General features: G+C 29.3%; 2 protein-coding genes across 5 annotated transcripts in view; both read left to right on the top strand.

The window, feature by feature from the left end:
- Positions 1–1,078, top strand: part of LOC117177223 (rab11 family-interacting protein 4A) — a 36,628-nt gene extending 35,550 nt beyond the window's left edge. For both annotated transcript variants that reach the window (XM_033367778.1, XM_033367777.1), the window contains exons 9-10: positions 16–63; positions 164–1,078. In XM_033367778.1, coding sequence (XP_033223669.1) covers positions 16–63; positions 164–286 — 171 coding nt within the window. In that variant the 3' untranslated portion in view covers positions 287–1,078. The remainder of the gene's footprint in view (positions 1–15; positions 64–163) is intronic.
- A 3,104-nt stretch (positions 1,079–4,182) lies between these two features.
- Positions 4,183–23,756, top strand: LOC117176083 (USP6 N-terminal-like protein). Of its 3 annotated transcripts, none has more exons than XM_033366100.1 (9): positions 4,183–4,386; positions 6,285–6,525; positions 8,549–8,869; positions 9,332–9,519; positions 9,600–9,760; positions 11,702–12,022; positions 16,630–16,771; positions 17,853–17,879; positions 19,671–23,756. In XM_033366100.1, the coding sequence occupies exons 2-9, from the start codon at positions 6,371–6,373 to the stop codon at positions 20,096–20,098; spliced, it is 1,743 nt and encodes a 580-aa protein (XP_033221991.1). In that variant the 5' UTR covers positions 4,183–4,386; positions 6,285–6,370; the 3' UTR covers positions 20,099–23,756. The 3 variants fall into 3 exon arrangements, with proteins under 3 accessions (XP_033221991.1, XP_033221992.1, XP_033221993.1); XM_033366101.1 differs by having other exon boundaries at positions 6,288–6,525; XM_033366102.1 differs by lacking the exon at positions 17,853–17,879.
- Positions 23,757–24,585: the final 829 nt, after the last annotated feature.

Below are 24,585 nucleotides of genomic sequence, written 5' to 3' on the forward strand. Positions count from 1 at the left end.
TTCATTTTTGTAAAGCCTGACGGAAGTTCGCCAAGAGATCCTCAACCACGCACCCTGTCTGAAGTAAGAATTTCGACACCTCAGATACCAAAAAATAAAATAAATGACTAAATATTCAAGTTAATTTCAAAATCTTTGTAACTGATTGAACGTTTTTTTCTAGATGAAGCAAGCCTTAAAAGAACAACAGGAAGTAAACACCCAATTGCGGGCGTACATAGACGGAATATTGTTGAACATAGTTGAAAATTACCCTCAACTCCTGGAAGTGAAGCAAGCAAATTAAAAATGAGAGTGTAAACATGTCCCTGTTTATAAAAACTGCGACTTATTTTATATCGGGCGAAAATACCATGTCGTTAAATATAAATAAAATTAATTGTACAGATAGGTAGTAATAGTGCTGAGTGATAAAGTACAGGGTTCTCAAACGATATATGGATTGATCTGAATGAACAAGATTTGATATAATCTTATCCTCGGTTTGAGAAAGCTATTCAATTTTTGCTATTTAGAAATTTAATTTCCAAAATGGAAATTTTCTCGAACGTATATTTTCCTACTTGCGACGCGTTCTCGCTTAGTTTAATTAATTTTAGAAACTTTTACAATATATTTTACATTTTATTAGATTAAATTGAAGAGTCTTGTTTCCTATCTTGGTTAGAACAAGTGTTAGTTATTGAAAGCGTCGATCGTTTAATTTCTACGATTGTTTCTACTTTGTAAAATAATCTAGAGTATCACTATCACTGGTCAAGTGATCTTCCCGTCCTCAACTTCAGAATTGCCTTTGAAGGCATTTTTTGAATAAAACGTATCGTGTTTGCAAGGTTAAGTTTAGTAAATTCACTGCCAGCATCACTGAAAAGCATCACTGAACCATCCAAGGATGGGCATTTTGACGTCACATCGGCTGTGGGCGTTTAAAAAAATGGATAAGGAACGTCTGGTCTATAACACGAATAGCCAGATGATAATTGTGTGATAAGTCTGCTCTTGAAAAAATACGTTTGTACAAAATAGGGAATCTGCAATACTGTGTGGCTAAATAAATAGTAGCTTTTCATACAATTTATAATGTGTTTCGATTAAAAATCTCGGTTTTCTTATTCCTCGTTATGCTAAGACTCTTGTGAAGTTTACAGAGAGGAAGAAACCATGTGTTACTGTTACCCTGTTTCTTCGTGTTGTGCACACATTAATTTTAGAAAAAAATTCGAAGTCACCAGCAATACAGGAATGCCAGAAGTTTATTCTGGTGTAACGAAATCTGTGATGGGACAAAACAATACCTAGTAATTGCAAGTGGCTAGTATTTTTACCCCTGCCTTTTTCTGCATTCTGAGTCTTTGTATTCAAAAATATCAACTTTACTGATGATTAAACGATTATATTTTGATATAAGGCTGTTCTTTTCGCTCTTATACCTTTAACTGTTTATTACATTTGTTATGAAATCCTTTAAAATGAGGTTTCCTTTAGTTTACGAACTGAGTGATATTCAACTGAATCCTCCGGGAAAGCTTTAATTTTTAAATTGTAGCATTTTTAAACGGTTTTTTTTTAAGTTCTCGGTTTTACTTCAAATCTTACGTTTTAAAAATAAATTGTTATCATATTTTTTACTCTTAAAAATATCTTTTATACGAGTTGATTGTTTTAAGATATTTTTTATTGTAAAAAAATTCTTGAGGTTATAAACATCCTAATGAAAAACTTATCGTTTTTAACTCCTTATAATATAAATTACTAATTTCTTAAAGGTCCTAATCTATGAATTCTTATACAAAAGTATAAATAAAAATATTTGCTTACATTTTGGTTTAGACTGAATACCTCCAAATTTACATTAATAATTAACTTTTAGATATTCGACTTCAAACAATACAAATTTAAATATTTTAATTTGTAATTGCAGGTTTGCTACAGGTCAGTGAATATTGGAAATTCAGGAAATATAACACTGGTTAGGAAATGTCAGGGAAAACCTAAAATAGTAAGGGAATTTTGTGGTAAACTGAATGCAATTGTTTAGTTAAAAAATAACCTTTTTGGTTGAAAATTTAACTATTTTATAAAAAGATCGTCTTTTCGGCATGAAAATCCAACATTTTTTTATGACATTATTTGTTTTCATTGAGTGAAAAATTGTACTCTTGCTAAAAGCCCATCATTTTGTTTGAAAATACATCTCTTCTTGTTTAGATTTTTAAAATCTTTTCAATTAAAAATGCAACTATTTAGATGAAAATTATTCTGTTTTGTTTGAGCATTTAAAATTATAAAAAAAAATTTCTTGGTTTAATTCAACAGTTTCTGGTTTAAAATTAATAAAAACCTTTTGTGGATGAAATATCAGTAATTATTACATTTTCCGTTCAAAATTCATATTTTCATTGGAAAATTCAAATGCTGGGTTGAAAGTGGAACTAGTTTGTTCAAAGTATTTTATTTTTTTGAACATTCATCATTAAAGTACAAAATTCATATTGTTTGTTAAAAATTGAATTATTTTGTTGACATTTTTATTTGGGTAAAAATTTAATTTGTTGAACTGAAAATTTAACTGTCACATGTTTAGTTTAAAATTTATCTTTTTTAGATGAAAATATATGTTCAATAGTTCAAAATTCATTTAGTTGAAAATTCGTCTTTTGTGATAAAGTCTATTCTTCTTTGGTTGAAAATTGAACTATTTTGGTTAAAAATTCAACTAATCGATTAAAAGTTCTTTTTTTATTTGTTGAGGATTCATAATTTTAGTTGAAAATTGATTTCCTTGGCTAAGATTTGACTACCCTAATAGTACGGAACGTTCCGCGGGAACCTTCGGAACATGCCAGGATCGTTCCCTGAGCGTGCAAAATGTCCACCGCTTGGGAGCGTTCCACGGGGACTTGAGGGGAACCTTTCATTATTGTTATTTTTAATAACAATTAACTCGTAAGCCGTGAGAGATAGGTAAAAATAGATGTCATTTTTGAGTTTTGAGTGCCGTATATACTACATTGTAATATGGTATCTAAATCATAAACTGACATTAAATTAGACCTATCACTTACGATTTATCGGATATTCATTGATAATAAATAATAAAAATAACGATAATTTATTTTTTGAATGCTCCAGTGGAATGTTGCTGGAACAGGGTATCTTATCGAAAATTAGTTTTTTTTTGGTTGCTAGTAGATTTACTTTGTTGAAAAATTGTATTTTTCATAGAAAATTCAACTATTTAGTTAAAAATTCATTTCCTTGGTTCAAAATTGAACTACTTAGTTGCAAATATCGCTTTTTTGTTGTAAAATTTCATCTTTCTCCTTGAAAATCCAACTGTTCTATTTTTTGTTAAAAATTAATATGTTTAGGTAAAAATTTATGTGTTTTGTTGAAAAAAATTTTTTTTTGGTAGAAAATTCATCTTTATGGTTGAAAATTTAACTATTCAATTAAAAATGTATTTTTTGTCTGCTAATGAGACATAATTTTTGTTAATGATTAATTTCTTTGGTTGAAAATTTAACTATTTTTTTTAAGTTTTTTTTTGTTGTTGAAAATTAATGTATTGTGTAGCAAAATTGTATCTTTTTAAGGAAATTTCAACGTTTTGGTGAAGAGTTCAGATTAAAATTCATCTATTTGTGTATGACCCCTTATAAAATTATGGTCACTGAAAGCAAAGAGCTGAAAATCTTTAAGATAAATTCAGAAACAAACATTTTGTTGCATTTACATTATTGATCCGGTAGAAAAATGTATAACGGTCAGAGAAAATGAAAAATCGGTCAGCGAATTTTAAAATTGAGATTTTGTAGCAACCCTGAATTGGTATAATTCTTTTAGAGAATTTGACTAAAGAATGTTCAGCGAAGCAATTCGAATTGCGAGGTTCTACAATATGTTTTAAATTATGCAATTTGACATTAACACATTTTGAAAATTGACCTTTTCAATTTCGCAGTTTGTTTATAAATAACTTCTATATTCATATGGATTTTTTGTTCATGTGTCATATTTTTGCATAATATTTAATTTGGGATGTTATGTCGCCCAATTATAACTATAGTAACTTTGAATTTTTTACGGCGTTTCTAATGTTTTATTTTTTTCCCTGCAGAGTGCGAGCGTGTCGTCGTTAGCAAAAATACTGAAATTTGCTTATCTTTAGACAGAAGTAGTTCGTGACGTGTCAAAATGAAATCGGAAGAGTTGGGTCAGCAAAAGTAATCATATTGAGTCACATTTCAGTAGATAGTTTCAGTGTTGATTAAAAAACGGGAAGATTACAGTGATTGTTGCAGAAATCTTACTCATTTTTACGAACGATGTAACCATCTCGGCCGGAAGCTTTGGTTGGAACCCCAGAGTTGCTCACAGAAATGAGTAAGTAACCTTACCGAAGTTGACACTTACGCCTCTTTTATTTATTTCGTCAGTTATCTGCCAATTCAGCAATTAACGAATAAATTAGTTCATTCCTGATATGTCCTCTGGATCCCTTCTTCTGAAATTTTCTCTAAATCATTTTGTATAACGTTACTTTAATGTAGAAAGATACTTTCTATTCTCCAATGTTAATAATCCAACCTAAAATACAATTTTTGCAATTTCCACGTAACTGTACCAGTTCTAATTAAAATATGCTTTCTTTGATTTAAATTTTATGCTAACTTTCATTCAGGACCAAAATATTTGGATCAGTCTATTAATATCTACCATATGTGCCATAAATGTTGTAAATAACGGTTCAGGGAGAGAATCATTTTGTATATAGTACATTCGAAAAGTTTAGATGGAAGAGATTATTTTTATATGGTGATTTTCAGGAGAAAAGGAAGTTTACATTTTTTTAAAAAAGATATAGTGTTTATATTGAACTGTTCCCGGTTCCGTGGTTCGTTTTTCGCTCTTACGATCTTAAAATAAAATGTTATCAAAATATTTTTGACTTTAAAAAATATTTCGTATGATACTATAATCACACTATTCATAATTTACATGGAACTTTTTTCTCTTCATATTATTCACAAAAAGTGTAAATTTTAATAAATTAAATTAAATTAATGAAAAAAAAGTTTAAACTTTTTAAATCTGCTGACAAGTATTTAATTTAAGTAATTACAGAAATAATAATTAGAGGCTTGATACAGGAAAACTGAGATTTATTTTTGTTTTTATTTGCAATGTAATTAATAAAACAAGGAACTTTAAAGTTATACAAAGTTATTTTTAAATTAAACAATAATTTCAATGTCGATTATTTTCCTTCTTACAACAAGGTTATCCAAACAAATCTTATTATTTTAACGTATATTTTTGCATGAGAATAATCTAATAATCAAACGTGTTTTCAGTTTGGAATTGCATGTTTTTATTAATATTTTCTTCATACATTTATTTCAAAAATACGATTCTTCTAATGATAAACCTATGTTACCGGATGACACCGAATAGTTGAACGTTTTTTTTCGGGCTTCTTAATTGATTGTTTTGGTTCAATAAAGAAACTAAGTATAATTATTTTTTCACATCTTGAAGTATATTCAATAATCTTCTTTTATTAACAAATTAAAATGTAGAAATTAAACTCTTAAGCCATATAATTAGTTAAAAACTCTTTTTTATCGGATGAAATAAATATGCGGGGACATTTAAAAAGGAATAATAATTCTGAATCGAGAAAAAAGCTGTATTTTGTAATTCTTCCAATATTTATGAAAAATTACGCGTATTTAACAATTAGACCTTAAGCTTTCTTTTAAAAGATGTAACGGCATTAATTTGGAAAAAGGTAGTCAGGGGACACGTTACTAAATGATATTTACTCATATTTAATCGAATTTATTTTGATACCGCGTAAAATAAAAATATAATATTCTAGGGGTGTGATATTTTCAACTTTTTTATATTTTCACCTTTATACTATTACAAAGTACTGATTCCTTTGATTTTATATATAGCAAACTTATCGTATTGTTTGAATGAAAACATGTTTGCATCTTAAAATATGTTTTTTTATCTGAAAAATAAGAAGATGTGGTTGAAAATTGGTGTAAACTGTAAATGCTTAACTATACGATAATTTTATTTTGAAAGGTTATTGAATTTTAGACGAAATCTCCTAAATTGATATATATTTTATATTTCATATAAATACATAATAATATATTCTATATATTTATATTTAGATATATACATATATACCATAAAAATCGACTATGTAGTCTAGAATTTTGAATATGGAAAAAAGTTACCATTAAAGCAATTGAATTTTTGTGCAGTAGATGGTGAATTATAGCTGAAGAACTTGGATTTCATTATAAGGAGACGGGATGTATATGAGTCTGATTACAAATTCTCACGTGGGATGAATGAGGAAGAACTGTTGAAACGGTCGGCTGCTGAGCGGGACAGAATATTCAGTTGTTACGATCGTGGTAGAGAGAATGGTGCTCACATCGATCCTTGGGAGGACCCAAGTCTTCCGGTTTATCACACCACTGACAGATATGGATTTATACAGTACGTAAATTTAACACGAAAAAAGCTTACATAATTTTGCAGCCTATTGAATTTCTAAACATTTTTAATATTGAAAGTTTCACTTAAAGAAGAAACATTTATTTGCCTGTCTCGATTCTTAGATTCAAGCATATTACAGGGTTCTATTGACTGGGAAAATGTGCTTCAAGTTCTGAACGAAATTTTTGCTGTTTATTTATATTGCAAATATTAGATTACAAAATAAGCTTATAATACATTATTTGAAATGATCGGCGGAACGAATTTATAGATAAAATAAAACTGGGAAAAAAATATTTCGTTCATTTGAACGTTCAAAACTTCACGTACATGAATTTTTCAGAATTCTAGCATTGCAAGCTTTTCTCGTTCATATACTAAAGTTGCTTTTATATTTGAGAACTAAAACTTAATTTTTAGATATTTAATATAGTAATTACATAAGTAACCTAAATTTTTATTATTCATTTATGATAGTTGGCATAATCAAGTTTTTATTGAGGGATACATTAAAATTTTCACAAATAAATTAAAAATCCGCATTTCTAGAAAAAATAATTTGAAATTGGAGAGTGCCACAAGGTCACGTGTCATATATTTTGTCTTCAAATACGAAATTTACCCACTTCCGGTCATATATTCGGAATATGATTTCCTATCGAAAATCCAAAACCTATATTTTAGATTCTTGGTCACTAAAACGGGAATTATTACTGCGCTTTGTTGAATCATAGATTTCAAAATCTTTCCCCTTTTTTAAAGAATTCCTCTTTTTCCCGCGTTAAAAAAAAGTCTTCTCTCGTTTTTTGGCTTATATGAGAACTGAATGAATAGAACCCAATAAGAAAATCAAACGATTTTTTATTGAAAGTTCATTCTCTTTAATTTGGAGGCGTACTATTAAATTTTTAGATAGAAAAGTGTTCCTTTTGTAAGTTTTTTTGTAGAAAGTCTATTCTTTTCATTTGAAAAGTCTATTATTATTTTTTGGGTTCATAATTAATCTCTTTTATCTAAAAATTCTGCTATTTGGTCAAAAATTTTATCATTTTGTTGAAAATTCGACTATTCGTTAAAAAATTTAATTATTTTGTAAAAAATTCAATGATTTGGTTAAAAATTAATCTTTTTTCAGTAGAAAATACAACTGATTCCTTGATAATTGAAGGTTGCCAGTACAGATCTAGATAACCAACCTTTTTTCAACGTGGTTTTATTGCATAACGCATTCTTGAAATATCAAGTAGACATTGCAATAAAAAGATTTTTTCCAATTCTCATGTTCTAATGTAGTAATACAAAAATTTAATTTAAATTTAATTTCTTATATTCAAGATATTTTTTTAAATTGTTATCGTTTATTGGAACAAAAAAATCTCCTTTTCAAAACCTATGAAATTGTAACCTCAAAATTTCTTGACAATTTATTCGGAACTGGTTCACTTTTTGATATAAAAACTTTTTTACTTTGATTTTGAAACTCAATATCTCGGGAGTAAGTTTTTATTTAAACTGAAGATTACAGCTTTTATCACAATCCGCAGCCTAGGCTGTTCCAATTTGTGGTCAGTGTAACTTTGAGATTGTCCGATGACGTTTATTTCTACAAAAATTGATAACTGTTTCTAATGAAATACTTTTGTACCTAAATCACGAATACATCATCTTGTTGGTGGACTTTTGTCTAAGTTTTAATTGCTGATTTCGATTATATCGAATGTTTTTTCGCTCTCCTGGAAAATTTCGATTTTTTGGATTATGAAAAATCGTCCTTTGGATTGAACATTGTATTGTCTTCTAAAAAATTCGTATTTTTTGTTGAAAGTTCAAATATTTAGTTGTAAATGCAACCCTTTAGTTGAAACTAAAGTTTCCTTTTTGGTTGAAAATTCTAATATTTTATGCAAAATGCAATATATTTTGACTTGAAATCTTAGAAATATGGTACCGATTATTTTTATTATTTTACATTTTTACAATACATGATTCAACTTTTGTTTGTCGTACTTTTGTTGATTCTCAGTGATGCGGAATTACCGAAAGTGGATAAAAATGAAATTAAGATAAAGCAAACAGAAATGGAAAGGCTGAAAAAATGGGAGAAGATGACGAAAAAGTGGGACACTCCCGCAACTAAAGAGAAGCTACGGCGTAGGATATACAAGGGTATTCCAGACAGATTTCGAGGTCAAGTGTGGACTCTATTGCTTGGAATAACAACTTTAAAAAAAGAACAGGCTGGTAAATATGAAGAAATGTTACAACTCGCACGTCAGTGGTCTACAGAGATAAGACAAATCGACGCCGACGTAGCGAGGCAATATAGGGATCATATTAATTACAGGTAAGATTTAAAATTATTTTTAAAATATGGAATTTATGAAATTAAATTTTTTCTGAAAAAAGGTCCTTTCCTTCGCTCCGCTTGGGAATGGAGCCACAGAGCTTCCGAAGGAGATCTTTTTTCAAACCAAATTTAATTTTCCAAATGTATAATTTATAGTTCCATCTAATCTTAAAAAGACGTTAAGAATTTCTATTATTCTTTGATGATAATACAGATTTCTTGAAAAATTTGACTTGTAACACCTGGAAAAATAATGCGTGTATTTCTGAAAAAGGATTCTTCTTTCGATTTCTGTCGTAGCTTAAATGTAATTCAAAAAGTTTTTATATCATAGCTTCATCTAGTCTGAAAAGATGTTAAGAATTTCTGTTATTCTCGGATGATAATGCAGATTCCTTGCAAAATATGGAATTTCCTAATTCTCAGAGTACATAACGAAGAATCTATTACTTTTTACAGAGAAAGGTATAGTATTAAACAGAAGTCTATGTTCTACGTCTTGGCGGCCTATAGTATGTACAATATGGAAGTTGGTTACTGCCAAGGTATGTCCGTCTTAGCTGGCTTACTCTTGCTCTACATGGACGAGGAAGACGCTTTTTGGGGTCTTTCTGTACTGCTTACGGACAAGAAGTACAGCATGCACGGTTAGTTACTTTTAATTTTCTATTTTATATATTTTTAAGTAGATCTAATTGATGTTTAAGCGTTCATGTATATGTTACAGGATTTTACGTAGACGGATTTCCAAAATTAAATCGCTTTATAGAACACCATGACAAAGTAATGACCAAGTTCCTCCCAAAGTTGAAGCGAAAGCTCGACAAGTATGGATGCGACTCTATTCTCTATGCGTTAAAATGGTTCTTTGTAGTGTTTCAAGAAAGAGTAAGGATTTCTCGTTTATATTTCATTATAAGGTTTGCAAGGCATGAGCGTGCTTTTTAAAAAATGCGGCTTCTTAATGAAAAATGCGACTAATCGACTTTTTCCCGTTTTTCTCAGAAGTTCGCTATGCTTAGCTTAAATTTTATTCGCAATGCAATTTTTTAAAGTTGAAATTTAAAGCAAGAAAAAATTATAATATTTTAATTGAGAAAATTAAAAATTGAATAATTTCTCATAAAGGCCATTGTCTACGAAAATTGAGAGTTTGAGTTTTGCATTTGGGAAAAGAAATAAAAGGTACTATAGAACGTTTGTATACTCCTAACGTTTTTTAATTACATTTTTCTTAAATGAATTTTTGGAATTTTGTTGTATTTTCAAAAATTGAGCATAAAAAAGAATTAAGAACAAGTTTAATTCCCCAAATTATATCCTCGATTTATCGAATATTAACTCGAAATCTCAATTCGTATAAACGTAAGTTATCGAAAAAAAATGTCAGCATGGTCAGGTTCGTATTCAAAGTTTTAATTTTTTTAAAATTGCAAGCCCCGACAGTTGAACATTATAAAATCTAAAACGTTTAAAATCTATTATTTTCCAATTCAATTAAAGTCGACACACTTTCTCCCTTATTCCCCTTTTCTAAAGAACTCTTCTTTCCTCCATGTTACAAATTCATCATTTTTGTTCGAAAACTTAACTGTTTTGTTGAGCATTCAACTTTTTTGTTGAAAATTTAACTGTTCTAAAAAACTCGTTTTTTTGTGATGAAAATTCCACCATTTGGTTACAAATGCATGTTTTTTGTTGAAAGTTCATCTCTTTTGATTTCCACTCTTTTTTGTTGCAAACTAAACTATGGTTAAAAAATGTATGTACATATATTTTTGCTAATTCAACAATTTTGTTAAAAAGCAACCTCCTTGGCTTAAAATGATCCATTTGTATAAAATTCGTCTTTTTTGTTTGAAAATTCAATTATTTTGTTCGTCATATTTTTTTATCAAAAATTGAACTATTTTTTGGAATATTAATTTTTTTGGGTAAAAATTCATCCCTATGGGTTGAAAATTCATCTTTTATGGAGGAAAATAATATTTTTTAGTTGCATATTAACTCTTTTGTTGAAACTTTAACTGTCTTCTAAAAAAATGGTCTTTTTGGCATAAAAATTCAACCAGTTGGTTAAAAATTGACGTATGTTGTTGAAAATTTATCTTTTTCATAGAAAATTCATCCTATTATTTAAATGTCTTTTTGAAAGTTCTACTTTTTGTAATGCAAATGTTTGGTTAACATTTTTTTTTAAATTCAACTATATTATTAGAAATTCATTTTTGAGGTCTGAATTTAATTTAAAAGTATTCATTCCTCTATTTTCGTGAAAATTACCCTATTTTCCCTATTTCGAGGGCATTTTGGGCTGTGAAGACTGGATGTTAAAAAAATCAATACTTTTGTATTAAAATTATATTGTCTTAAATTTAAAGCCTTAATTGTTGAATAATTTCAAGTTTAAAATGTTCAAAATTAAAGTTCCTGAAACGGAATATTAATGTAAACTACAAACTGTTTTCATTTAAAAATAACCCTAGTTAACTATTTTAACAGTTTAGAAAGGAATACGTTTTAAAAGTCAGATTCAGATTCCCTGAAGTTAAATGACTATTATCAAATAATTTTTTTAACCTAAAAGTTTATTTCGATTGAGTAAAGAATATGCATTTAGTGGCTAATGCTGCTTTTTCCAGTATCATAAAAAAATTGGATGCGACTTTTTGTGGATTTTCTTCGAAATTCCATGTGACTGTCCTTGTAATTTTATGCGACTAATGTGACTTTTTAGGCCTTCTAGCCGGTCCAAGTCCTGGCTTTGGCTTTTTATTTAGCGATAGCGCCATTATTCACGAATGATGCAGAATATGCGCTATTTTGCAGACACCTGTGAGCCTCGGTCTGAGAGTCTGGGATATTTTTCTTCTGGACGGAGATCGCGTACTGCCAGCGATGGCTTACACCGTTATGAAATTGCACAAACGCCAATTGCTCGCAATGGAGGGCTTAGACGAGTTTTGCAATTACTTACAAATTAAGTTAGAAAAAGACTTTTCGTATGATGACGATGCCGTCATCACTGCCATGGAACGCAGTATGGAGGAACTGAAGCGAGCTAAATTGGACTACCCTGGACCTCCTTTGCCGCACGAATTGCCTCGACATCCTTTCGGCTCTTTTAAAGAGCCTTCTTTTACTAGCAAGGTATGTTAAATGTAATATAAATTTAAACATCTTTCCCCGATGATTGATATCTCTAACCCAGAGAAATATGTAGATATATCGCTTGTTTCCAAATGCTTTTACTTTACCGTGATAGTTTCAAAATAGATCTACCATCGGATTAGTAATTCTGGATATATTTGGATTGGGAAGAAAGTAAATGTTTTTAAAAAACTTAAAAAATATAATTTAAATTAATTTTTTGTATTTATCATATATTCTTAAAGTTTACAATTTCTGGTTTCTGAGAAATAAAGCACTGCTCATAATGTAAATGAGGCGTAAGATAATACAGATAGAATTATTTGATTCGAAAGTAGATGAGCTTGATTTTATATATTTGAATATGCTCTTGAAACAATATATTCAACACTTTTTTTCTAAAGAATATTATAATCGTATAAAGTTTCTTTCTGTTTTAATCATTCTTTTCCAAATACAAAATTATATTATATTTACTATTCCTTACTCTATTCGTGATATTATAACGAAATTGAAAGATATTTTGAAGAAGAAAAAACAGAATGTACTTTCCATTTTTTGTCGCCATAATTAAAAAATAATGTTAATTAATTTTCAATTCTAGTATCAAATATGGTACCATGAATCTATAGTTTTTGGGGGATTTATAAAATTTGTAAAGTTCTATATCCACGAACTTTAGGAAGTTTATTAATAAATATTTTAGGGGATTTAGAAAGAATTGAAAATGTTTCAAAAGATTGCATGAAGTCTTCGAATATTTCGAAAAATTTGAAGGGAATCTAACCGAGCTCAACGAATTTTCATGACATAGTTTCAAGACATTATAAAAGATTTCAACGTATTCCAAAATTTAAACAGATTTTTCCAAGTTTCTGAAATGACTTAATTTTATTCTTATTTTTGAACTGTCCCTCATTTAAAGATAATTTTTGTAACGAATAAAAGTTTTAGTTGTGCTTAGTTCGATAACATTAAATTAAATTGTAAATTGCAAATAATAAATTTTTTCTTATGTCACAAACATATTAAACTTAAACAAATATTTAAAAAATTTAAAATTTAATTATAGTGAAAATGATTTTGAGTATTACGGATAATTTCAAAAAAAAAAGGTAAGAAAAGTATTAGACTTGTTAGATTTAATAGCCTTCAAACTTCTTATATGTATTTTTTACTCGATTTCAAAGGTATTTATAAAAAAAATAGAAAGTTTAATCGGGGAGCAGGGTCACTTGATAATAAAAGTGCTTACGATAATTTCCAGCATGGTCATAGTACACTTTATTAGTAGTTAATAATCAGAATTTTGTTTTTAATTTGTCAGTTCTTGTCCATTTTTATATTGCATAAGCAAAAGTACTTTTAAAAGTTAAAGTCAAATAAAAAATGAGTAAAAAAATAATCATTCGATGAATTCTATAACGAAATAATTTCAATTTTCAATCAAGATTACAAACTATTCAATTTGAGTTTCTTCTAATATATTTAACCTCTTATTTCATATATCTATCTTTTCAAGCATGTGTACAAATATAAACCGGTTGGGTTAATCTTAAATCTTACAATTTGAATAAAATACAAATTTGGGAATTTGTTCATCTTGAAGAACATAGTTAAAAAAATTGATGTACAAAATTTTGAAATATGACACGAACGTATATAATTTTACGTATAAAAATATTATTGCAGAAGGCAAGTATTTATAGCTTAAGAAATCAGGGTGGCCGCAGATCAGGGAAAACCTGAAAATCAGGGGATTTTGTTGACCAGGGAAAGTTATAGAAAAGTAGGAACTTGCATAAAATGAGAAAAGGGAATTTCTGTAAGGAGAACTTTAAATAATTGTCGAGAATAATAAATAAAAAAATTATAAATTTGAATTTAAAATTATTTTATTCCGTTTATAAAAGATTTTACATTAAAAATGCAGACTTCACTTCTGAAAGTCCAAATATTTTTGAGTAAAAATTACTTCTTTTTTGTTGAAAATTCAATTATATTCATAAAAGTCATCTTACTTGGACGAAAATGTACGGTATTTTGAAAATTCGTTTTTCGGTTGAAAATTCAATTATTTTAGTAGAAATTTCATTTTTTGATTAAAATTTCAACTGTTTGGTCGAAAAATAATCTTTTTTTGGTTTAGGATTTCACAGTTTTGTTGGAATTGTATATTTTCTGGCCGAATTCTACGGTTTTTTTAAAATTACAATCTTTCTTGGTTGAAATATCAAGTACTACATTTTTGGTTGGGAATTCCCTTTTTTTTTTTTTTGAAATTCTACTAATTCATTGAAATTTGAATTACTTTGTTAAGAAGTCATTTTTTTGTTGAAGATTCATCATTTTAGTTCGATATTCATATCTTGGGTTAAATATTCAGCTATTTGATTCAAAGTTGAACTACCTTGTTAAAAAATAATTTTTTAAAGATTCACTTCTTTGTCTGAAAAGTTAACTTATTATTTTTCTTATTTTTTTTGTTGAAAAATAATTTGTTTTCTGAAAATGTAAGTGTTTAAGTTTTTGGTCCAAATATCTACTCTTTATAAGTTAAAAATTAAACTGCCTGGGGAAAAAATCACCTATTTTTATGAAAAATTATTTTTTTTTGTGAAAAGTTGAAAAATAATTTGTTAACTAAATGTTCATGTATTTTGTTGAAAATTAATCTTGTTTGGTCGAAAAATAATTTTTTCTTGGGTACAAATTCAGCTATTTGGTTTAAAGTTCAACTATTTTGTTGAACATAGATTTTTTTTTAATAATCTTTTGGAACGAAAATTCAAGTGTTCTGTTGGACATACGTCTTTTTCATAGAAATTTGATCTTTTTTAGTAGAGAGGTAGGTTATCTTACTTGGTCGAAAATAAAGTTTTTTGTTTAAAATTCGACATTCCGGATTAAAAAGTCTTCTAAAAAATTCATCTTTTTGGCTTACATATTTAACTACTTGGTTGAAAATTCAACTGTTCTTGCATAAAGTTTAGTCTTTTTTGTGGAAAATTCGACCATTTGGTTGAAAATTAATTTTTTATCTAGAAATGTAAGCATTCCGTTTTTGGTAATAAATATTTTTTTTATAAGTTGCAAATACAATTATTTGTGTAAAAATTCATGTATTTTCTTGAAAATTGGTGTGCTTTTGTAGAAAATTAATCTTCTTGGTAGAAAATGCAACTGTTCTGTTGAACAATCATTTTTTTGGATAGAAATTCAATCTTTTCTAGTTGAGAGGTAATTTTACTTAGTTGAAAATGTACTTTTTTGTTGAAAATTCGACTTTCTGGGTTAAAAATTAAACAGGCTTTTAAAAATTCGTCTTTTTGGCTCGCAAATTTTACTGCTTAGTTGACAATTCAACTGATTTAGATGAATTTAAATTTTTTAAATTGAAAATTCGACCATTTGGTTGAAAATTCATCTTTGTAGTCTAAAATTTTACGTCTTTGGTCAAAAGTTTAACTATTTGGTGCTAAATGCAGCTGTCTGGTTAAAAATTAATTTTTTGTTGTATGAAAATGAACTTTTATGTTAAAAATGGATCTTTTCTGGTCTAAAAGTCAATTGTTTTGTATATTATTCGACGTTTCGCATAAAATTTGAAAACTGAACTCTTTTGTTGAAAATTTGTATTTTTTAAATCAAAAAGTCATCTTTTTTTGTAAAAATTATTTTTATTTTTTGGTTTAAAATTCGACTGTTTTTTTTAAACATTCGTCTTTTTTGATAGAAATTTGATCTTTTTTAGTAGAAAGGTCATGTTACTTGGTTGAAAATAAACTTTTAAAAAATTCGTCTTTTTGGCTAGAAAATTTAGCTACTACATGGGTGAAAATTCAACTGTTTTTAGATGATTTTTAATCTTTTTTTATTGTAAATTAGACCATTTGGTTGAAAATTAATATTTGTAGTTTGAAAATTCACCTACTTGGTTAAAAGTTTAACTATTTGGTCCTAAATGCAGCTGTTTGGTTCTAAATGCAACTGTCTGGTTAAAAACTTATTTTTTGTTGAAAATTCATCTTTCTTGATTAAAAATTAACTTTTAGGTTAAAAATTTATCTTTTCGGGCCTAATAGTCAATTGTTTTCTATAGTATTCGACGTTTTACTATACATTTTGAAAAATCAATTCTTGTTGAGAATTGATCTTTTTGGATCAAAATGTCATCTTTTTTGGTTGAAAATTCAAATATTTCGTTAAAAATACAATGTACGTGAACTTCTTCGTAATTTAAAGCGTTTTGCTATATAATTTTTTTTAACGAAAGTATTCCCCTATTTTCGTGAAAAGTCGCCCAATGGCCCATTTTTTTAGAGCATTCTAGTCAGTAAAGTCTGATAATAATGTTAAAATATTAGAATTCTGGTCTTTAAATATTAATGGTCAGTGAAAATTAAAAACAGGTCAGAGAAGACTCATAGAAAAGTCAGAAAATTTGGAAAAGGAAGTTTTTGGCCTCCCTGGAATGTATAAGTTTTAAGTTTTTATTTCTGGTACTCACCTATTCTGCAAAAATTGTTTTGGATATACACAGTATTCCTTAAAATGGGGTTAATTTTATCAAAGGGTTTCTATGGTATATTATCTAATTTTTGAAGGTGGGGAGACGTGCCGAAGAGTTCAGCGAGGCTCAGCAAGTAACTCGCGAGTCGACGGTGCAGCGGAGGGACATGGCTGTAATCGATGAAAATAGGGAATCCTCGACGCCCGTGGTGTCGGCCAACTGCGGTAGCCTTGGTGGTGAGTTGAACACTCGCAGTCGTGACATACACGCTAACACTAGTGCTAGAACTAGCGATGCATTTAGTAGCGAGAGTTCAAGTTCAGAAGACAGTCTCAGTAACAGTTCTGATTCGAACATGAATGTACTTATTTACAATACAAGACTCTGAACGGTTTGAGGCACGTTCATAAATTCTAGACATAAGGTGGGATTGCTCAAAAATCAGATATAATCGCATTTAACGTTACTCATAAGTCAAGCCTATTCTTTTACTCGATATTGACAACCCTTTAAATCTCTAATAGATTATTAGAAGAAAGGAGCTTATAGTTAGTCGATAGAAGTAAACTGAAGAGCATAGCTCTTTAATTGGAATAATATTTTTATCGGCGTCATGCCTGAGGTTATTAATTCGTGAGTGTACACCATTTTTTTTATCTTGTTTCGAAGTTCATCTTTGATTAAATTCATGTGTTTAGCAGCTATGCTGTTAATCGTGTCCATGACTTTCTTCGCCATAGGTGATTGCACATTGAATGACTGTCAAATCGACATTTTTTTATCACAGTTTATAAGACTTAATATTTGTGTAACTTAACGATGTGATATGTTATAATATTAATAAAGAAATGTACAATTTTTGCATAAACTCTTCTATAATTGGGTGCAAAGTAGCCTTTAGGAGATCAAACTATATTCGACTCGACAATTTCACAATTCACATCCCTCGTGAATGTCTCCTTTTCCGCATCAGTCCTATTGTCCAGAATTTAATCACAGTCTTATTTAACATTACGAACTTGCTTCCCTCTTACGTGCATGTGTGTGTTATTAATTTCAAAACTCGATATTCAACACGTTACACTGGACATTACATTCTTACTGTATTTATATTTCTTTCTTTGGTAAGAAAGACCTTTGTTGTTATAACATATTAACGAGCGATGTTCTTTAATTTATAATATATTCTACTAATTGATACGCAAAAGTTTGAATTCGAAATATTTGCATAGCAAATAATAGGAATTCTCTTCATTGTTAATTTTTTATGGTCCTTTATATAATTATATCCATGAGAGTTTTTTTTCTATTTTCAAGCAACTCTGAAGTCTTCTGAAGTTTTCAGTTAAGTGAAATTTCAAACACAAATTTCATCATTTTCATAAAATATTGTAAATCAGAAACTAGAAACAAATTTTTAATCACCATTTCTTTTATTATTTTTCTTGTAGAACGTAGAATTCTCTTTAAAAACTTTCGAAAATCAACATTTTTCTAGTGATTCTGCATTTTTTAAGCAGCAATTTTTGTATTTCACGACCATCATCGAAGTTTCAAATCCCAGAAATTTATTGAATCATTTTTTCGTTTCATAAATATTATCTTTTGTCGTAAAACAAGTATCTATAGATGTTAATAATTTTGTTAGAACTTTTTAAATCCTTCAAAAGTTGGAACCAATAATTTAAACTTTTTCAACATATAAGGTTGATTGCCAGAATGTTGACAATTTTAGACGAGTTTTTCGAAAACAAAAAGTTTCTAAACCGTCTAAAGTGTGTGTTTTTTTTTAAATTAGGAGTAACCTAGAGAGTATGAGAATAAAACATTAAAATATAAATGAATGTATTTATGATTTATATGAATTTTATACATTGCTAAAGGTCGCGCACTATGGTAAAATTAAAAAAATGTCAAAAATTTAGTATACCATTTTCACGATTTATTTTATTTTAACTTTAGGACATTTTATAGGAAATATTACGCAAAAAGGTTGATTGATTTTTATCTTGTTAAATATAATTTATAAACGAAAACTGTAATAAACTGTACTTAGTTCTGCTTCGATATAATCACTTTACCGAGATATTTGTAGAAAAAAAATGTATTATTCAAAGGAAGAATGGAAAATGACTGCGACTTACAGTCGTCAACTTTTTGGTAATCACCTATATACAAATTTATTGAGGTATTATGGGCACGAAGAAACAGGTATCGGAAAAATAAGTAATTATATGTTCTAGATTAATTGCAATATTAATATCCATGGTATCGTTTATAAAAGAAAAGGTTACTTTTAATCCAATATACAAAATTACTAGCTATTTGTGTATAAACGTTTTTAAACATTATTTCTCCCACTAACAATTATTTTGTTTTATATTGGGCGAGGTCTAGTTGAAGATATGAAAAGCAGTTGTTTAAAATAAAAAAATGTCCTAAATAAAGGATTTTTGTATGTTTTCCTTTTGTTTGTGAAAAATAATCTTTTCTTTTTCATACTATAGCATCAATAACAATATTACAATTCATAAAAGTATAATTAATTCTTTTTTTTCGAGACCTGTTTTTTCGTGTCCATAATGGGTTAAAACATAGAACTCCAATGGAGTGTTTTCTAGTTCCAAACTAGAAAATTTGGTTCCTAATATATGATGTTTTTGAAAAGTTGGATATACTTGAAATTTGAAAGAACTTTGATAAAATAATTATTTCTCATTCCCCAAGGGTGTTGCAAGGGGTGCTACCAAAATACTCTCTTGTGTGAAGGCACCTTTTTCAATTGAAATCAGGAAAACTTGTAGTTCTTGCTATTTTTCAATTGATATTAATTTTTTAACAAGTTTTCCGAATTTAGAAAATACTTCTCTCTACAATATTTGCTATCCCAGTGACCCATATGGTTACCTTCGGAATTGACCTTTCTTTTTTTAAAAAAGCGTTTCGTGATTCTAAGCCCAAAACGGGTGTCTTCACACAGAAGAGTCTTTTGGAGACATTTGTTGAAACTCTCTTAAAACTGTAAACTCTCTCTTATACTTGCTTATTGTCGCAGTGCTCGAACACTAGCCCCCCCCCCCCCTGATGAAAAGTGTTCAGTGTCGTGGTATAATGTAAATTTATGTATGTGTGCAGGAAGCAAGTTCTCCTTCGATCCGAGTCTAGACGATGGGCCATCACCTAACGGGTCACGTCGATCCTTAGCGGATACGTCCGTTACTTCCACGGCAGATCTCTCTGTATTCAGTTCGGCGACACGCTCGCAGGCCCTCGACAATAGCCTTGACACTCAGAGCAATGTGTCTGATGGTAGTTCAGGTAGCGGTGGTTTACCGACTCCTCGTGCGTCGTCTCATCAGCCCAGCCCGGACGTCGTTAGAATATACGTGCCCTACACGTCTCCCACTCCAGCTTCGTATAAGGACGATCTTCCTCGTACTCTACCTCGCTCGTTAGAGACTAACAAAATTCGCATTCGCGTCGATCCGGATCAGACGCCCGTCGTAGAAAGTATCAAGCCTTTCGCACTAGAGAGTCCGGAACTCGAGTTGGATCTCAAGTAACTTGTTAACTCCTTGAAAGGCATTCCAAATTGTTATGAGGGTCTTTGCTTCCATCCTTCCCGTCCTTCCCTTGTACCTTGTCTTTTGCATTTACTAGGGCCTTTTCTGTAAATTCAGAGTTCTTGTTGCACATTCGCGAACAATGTTACATTTTTGATAGAAAAGTTCCCTTCTTGAGAGTCGTCAACCTTGGCGATTAACAGGGTGAATGGAACAAAAAGGGTTAATTGGTCATACGCAGGCAAGAAAGCACTAACTCGTTGGTGTCACTTTAAAAAAATCTAGTCCGCATGACACAATGTTTCATTTCTGAGAGGGTGTTAGTGTGCCTAATTTTATAGTGATGTCAACGAGTTGTGTCCTGTTGTTTGATCAGATTGAAAAGAAAGTAATAATTTGTACTATTTAATCGTTTATTTTCATAAATTAAACGAAAGTTTCAGGAATGGTTTTGGTTATTTTATTTGTAAATCCTTAAAATTCGAAGTCTGAATTTATTGGATTACAGAATGAAATGTATACGATTGATGGATTTTTATGTTCTTTTCCTTATTTTAAAGGATTGCAGTCCTGAAATTTAATAAAAAAATATTTTCAACTTACGGAAAAAGAGAAAGTCGATATAACTTATTTTCAGAAGAGATTTCTATATCTTCTTGTGAAGTTGATAATGTTGAAACTCATTGTACAATTTATATTATGCTGTTGTTCCATCCACTCGTGATTTCGAGTAGAAAAATTTGTTTACAAGTTGTCTATAGACTACGGGGCTACAGTTGTAATATAGATGCCTGTAAGATTTACGGAGTCCGTGTATTATTGTTCAATTATTCCTGGGCGATTGGGTCCGTCTATTGGGAATTTCAAATTCAATATCAACATGTTAATGTCTCCAAAGTTAGAAACGCATTTACTGACCTTCAAAATAGTTGTGTGGTTACATTTTTGTCGATGAAAATCCAGTAAACATTTAACTCAGACTCAGAAATACGAATCTTACTTTACTGATTGTAACAAATAAAATAAAGGAAACCTAGAAGTTAAAAATTGAGCTTCGAGCGCTTTACATTAGAAAATTGATAGATTTAAGAACAATTATTTTGCTGTGCAAAAATGTCAAGTTAAGCGTTTTCGATAAAAATCTCGAAAAGCCAGATTTTAAAATGGATAAAATCAGAAATTTAGGAGTTTTCTCAATTAGGTAACTTTCATGCTTTACATGTTTTTTTCAAACGGAAGTACTTGTTTAGACGAACACAGCCTAATCTATAAAATTTTTTTGTTTTTGTTAAAATTTGGTAATTTTAAATTATTTTCTGGAACCGGATGATCTAACCATGAAATTCTTTTAAAAGAAAATTTTGGAAAATCGCAAAAAATGGTTAAGTTGTGAAAAGCCAAGTCAAACAGAATTCAGTACAACTTTTTCTCCAAGTTTCAAAAATGCGTTTTTAACTATTGCGATATAATAGCTGAAGTACAATGCTCTCACAAAAAAAAATACGTCTAAAGTTCGTTGTAAGTAATTTCAGCTTCTCAGAAATTTATTATTAAATTCGTAATTGAAGACGTGACAGTATAAGTTTCTTGCCTTGTCAGCAAATTAAAATTACATTGAAGTACAGGTCATTAACTTTGAGACGTCAGAGTGGAAATTGCTTACAAGCAACTTTACTCGTTCGATTTTGGTCTACGCTTTAGCCGACGACAGAGAACAATCCTCGTGCGAGGAGGACAACGCCTACAATACTCATATATAATATGTGCACATATAGATGTAGATACGCATGTACATACGGCGTATGTGTATATAAATGAAGGGTAAAAAGGCCAAAGGCCCGACCCTCCAAATATGTATGTACATGTGTACCAGTTTATTTTGTGAATATCGCGTTCAGATGTGTCATTGTGTACAAGTAGAGCAGAGAATTTAAGGAATTCTTGTTAGATTCTAAACTAGAGTCGACTAACGTAACGATTTAGGTCGTTCAAAAAATCTTTTTTTTAATTTGAACTCTCACTCCCAACAAAGTTCTCATGAAAAGAAATGTATCTTATTTCTTTAGACCAAAAAATTAGGATACGTTTTTTTATTGTGAAACATTGATTAGTTTTTAGGCGTCAAATATTTGTTTAGTTGTGAGATTCATCTTTTTATCTAATGTGTAATAATTCGTAATAAATAAGAATCTAATTCTAAGTATATAAAAATAGTTCTTGATTTACATTTTTGGGAGGAGAGCACAGATTAGAATTTTTTGTTATTGATTCTGTTGATATTGAGAGCATATGTTTGTAATTATCAAACACAAAGATATTTTGTTTAAAAGAGAATCTCAATGCATGAACTTTCAACTTGATGATAATCATATTCCATTTCACGGAGTTCTTAATATACCCGATTTTCAGTTCATCGGAATTCGTTTCACATATCTACTATCATTTGTACTGCGGTAATCGATATAGTTAGTATAAAAATCTCATATAGTCTCTTTGAAGTTAGGGTTTTAAAGTAGAAAAGAGACGTTAAATCTGTTAAATCTGGCGTCATATCGTACTAACATGATATTGCAATTACACTAGAATTAGAAAAAGCAGTTGTGCACTGACAGTCGTAACAGTACATCTAAATTTGGCTTGAAACTTGGTGGCACCAAATTTTTTTGGACATCACCATGTTTTTTTTTCGAAGTAAATCTAATTCACTATTTCTTTTTCATTTTCAAGAGAAATTTGTCATTTTTTCGAAATTCGCAACAAAAGTTGACAATAAAAGTTGACAGTTGCTTTTTTATTTTTCCGTTATTTTGTAAGCTTTTTTAGGTGACAAGGAACATATACACCAAGTTTCAGGCTTTCTTACCAATTGAAGCCTAAGTTGGCCAATTTTCGTTGTACTGCAGCCACTATGAACTAAATTCAAAACTTGCCAAATGTCGAACCAATTAGAAAGCTGATTTATCAATTTGATCAATTATAATATTCTTTCTCAGTTGCGATTATGTTTCAATTTCTCAATTTTGAAGGATTTTTTTAAAGGAGTCTAGATAGTTTTCCATGTACTGATAATTATTGCTAATAATGTAGATACAATACGCTTTATACTTGTACGGAGTTGTTTGAAAAAAAACATTTAAGTTCGGAATTTATAAAACTTTTTTCGAGCTTTGTGAAAATCTGTTTTCCATCAACGATTTGTTCGTAATAGTACCATAGATATTTTTTATTTAAAATTAAAATGAATGCGTCAATGTACATTCCTTTAATTCTAAGTATTATTAGGTACGCGTGCAGTAGTATTTGAATTCAAAGAGCCTTAATTTTTCTATTGCTTTTTATCGCAGAGTATTATATTTGATTCTGGCGTTGTAAATAAATTTGATAAATACAAAATAATTAAACTAGCGAATATTATCTTATCAGTTTTTGTATTGCCTCTGAAAATATGGATTTTATTTCCGTAAAGTTGCGACTCTATATGTATAGTGAAGTGGACTGAGAGAATTTCAGTATTTAATTATTTAAATAATTAGAGGGATTGAAAAAGAGTTAATATATTTGCTCAAGGAAAGTGCGATTGTTTGGAGAAAAACGTCTTACGCATATTTTATAAAGTTATGAGTTCGAAGCAGTAACAATAAATTGCAGCCACATCGAATTTTTGACTTTCTGAATTGTTTTCCCGTTCCTGTCGATTTTAGTTCATTCATTTATAACAATTTCAGACATTTTCAGATTTAGTTCAGCGTATACGGGCAATTTTCAAGGATTGGTTTTACTATAACAGAATGGCCGCAGGTAAGGGAAAATCTGGAAATCAGAAAGAAGTCATGGCATTTTCTTTTGTCAGGAAAAGTGAGCGATTTACAAAAAATGTAAAATTCAGGGAATTTCTGTAAGAAGCAGCTTTTAACAATAATCATGACTTTCATACAGCATCTTTTGGTTACTTTTTTTCAAATCATTTTTAAGTCACTTCAAATAGAAAGTCAATATAGTCACATTTTTAAATAAAAATATCACTTTAGTCAATTTTCTTTCAATGAATTAACCCATGCGTTAACCAATATTGAATTCACGCGCACTTTCTGAATTTTCTTGAATTCTTTTTAAATATTTTAATGGTATGGGGTTTTAAAGAATTTCGGAAGATGTAGAACGATTTTATGGAATCCATAAGGTTTTAGGATTTTTAAGAATGATTCTTAAGGGTTTTAAAAGCCCGCAAGGTATTTTAATAAGTTTCCCATGATTTCAGGAAATGTCAGCTTTTCTGTAATTTTACTAAATTTTTAAATATTGAAATGGATTTCAAAGAATTGAGTGAACAAAATTTAAGAGTTTCGTAGGATTTCAAAACTTTTCAAATATTTAAAACTGTTACAAAACAATTAGCAGATTCTGGAATGTTCTAAAATATTTCAACGTATTTTTATTTGATATCAGTCATTTAATTAGATTTACAAGAATTAAAGTGAATCCGAGAG

Source organism: Belonocnema kinseyi, chromosome 7 (genome assembly GCF_010883055.1).
Source record: "Belonocnema kinseyi isolate 2016_QV_RU_SX_M_011 chromosome 7, B_treatae_v1, whole genome shotgun sequence".
Taxonomy (NCBI): Eukaryota; Metazoa; Arthropoda; class Insecta; order Hymenoptera; family Cynipidae; genus Belonocnema; species Belonocnema kinseyi.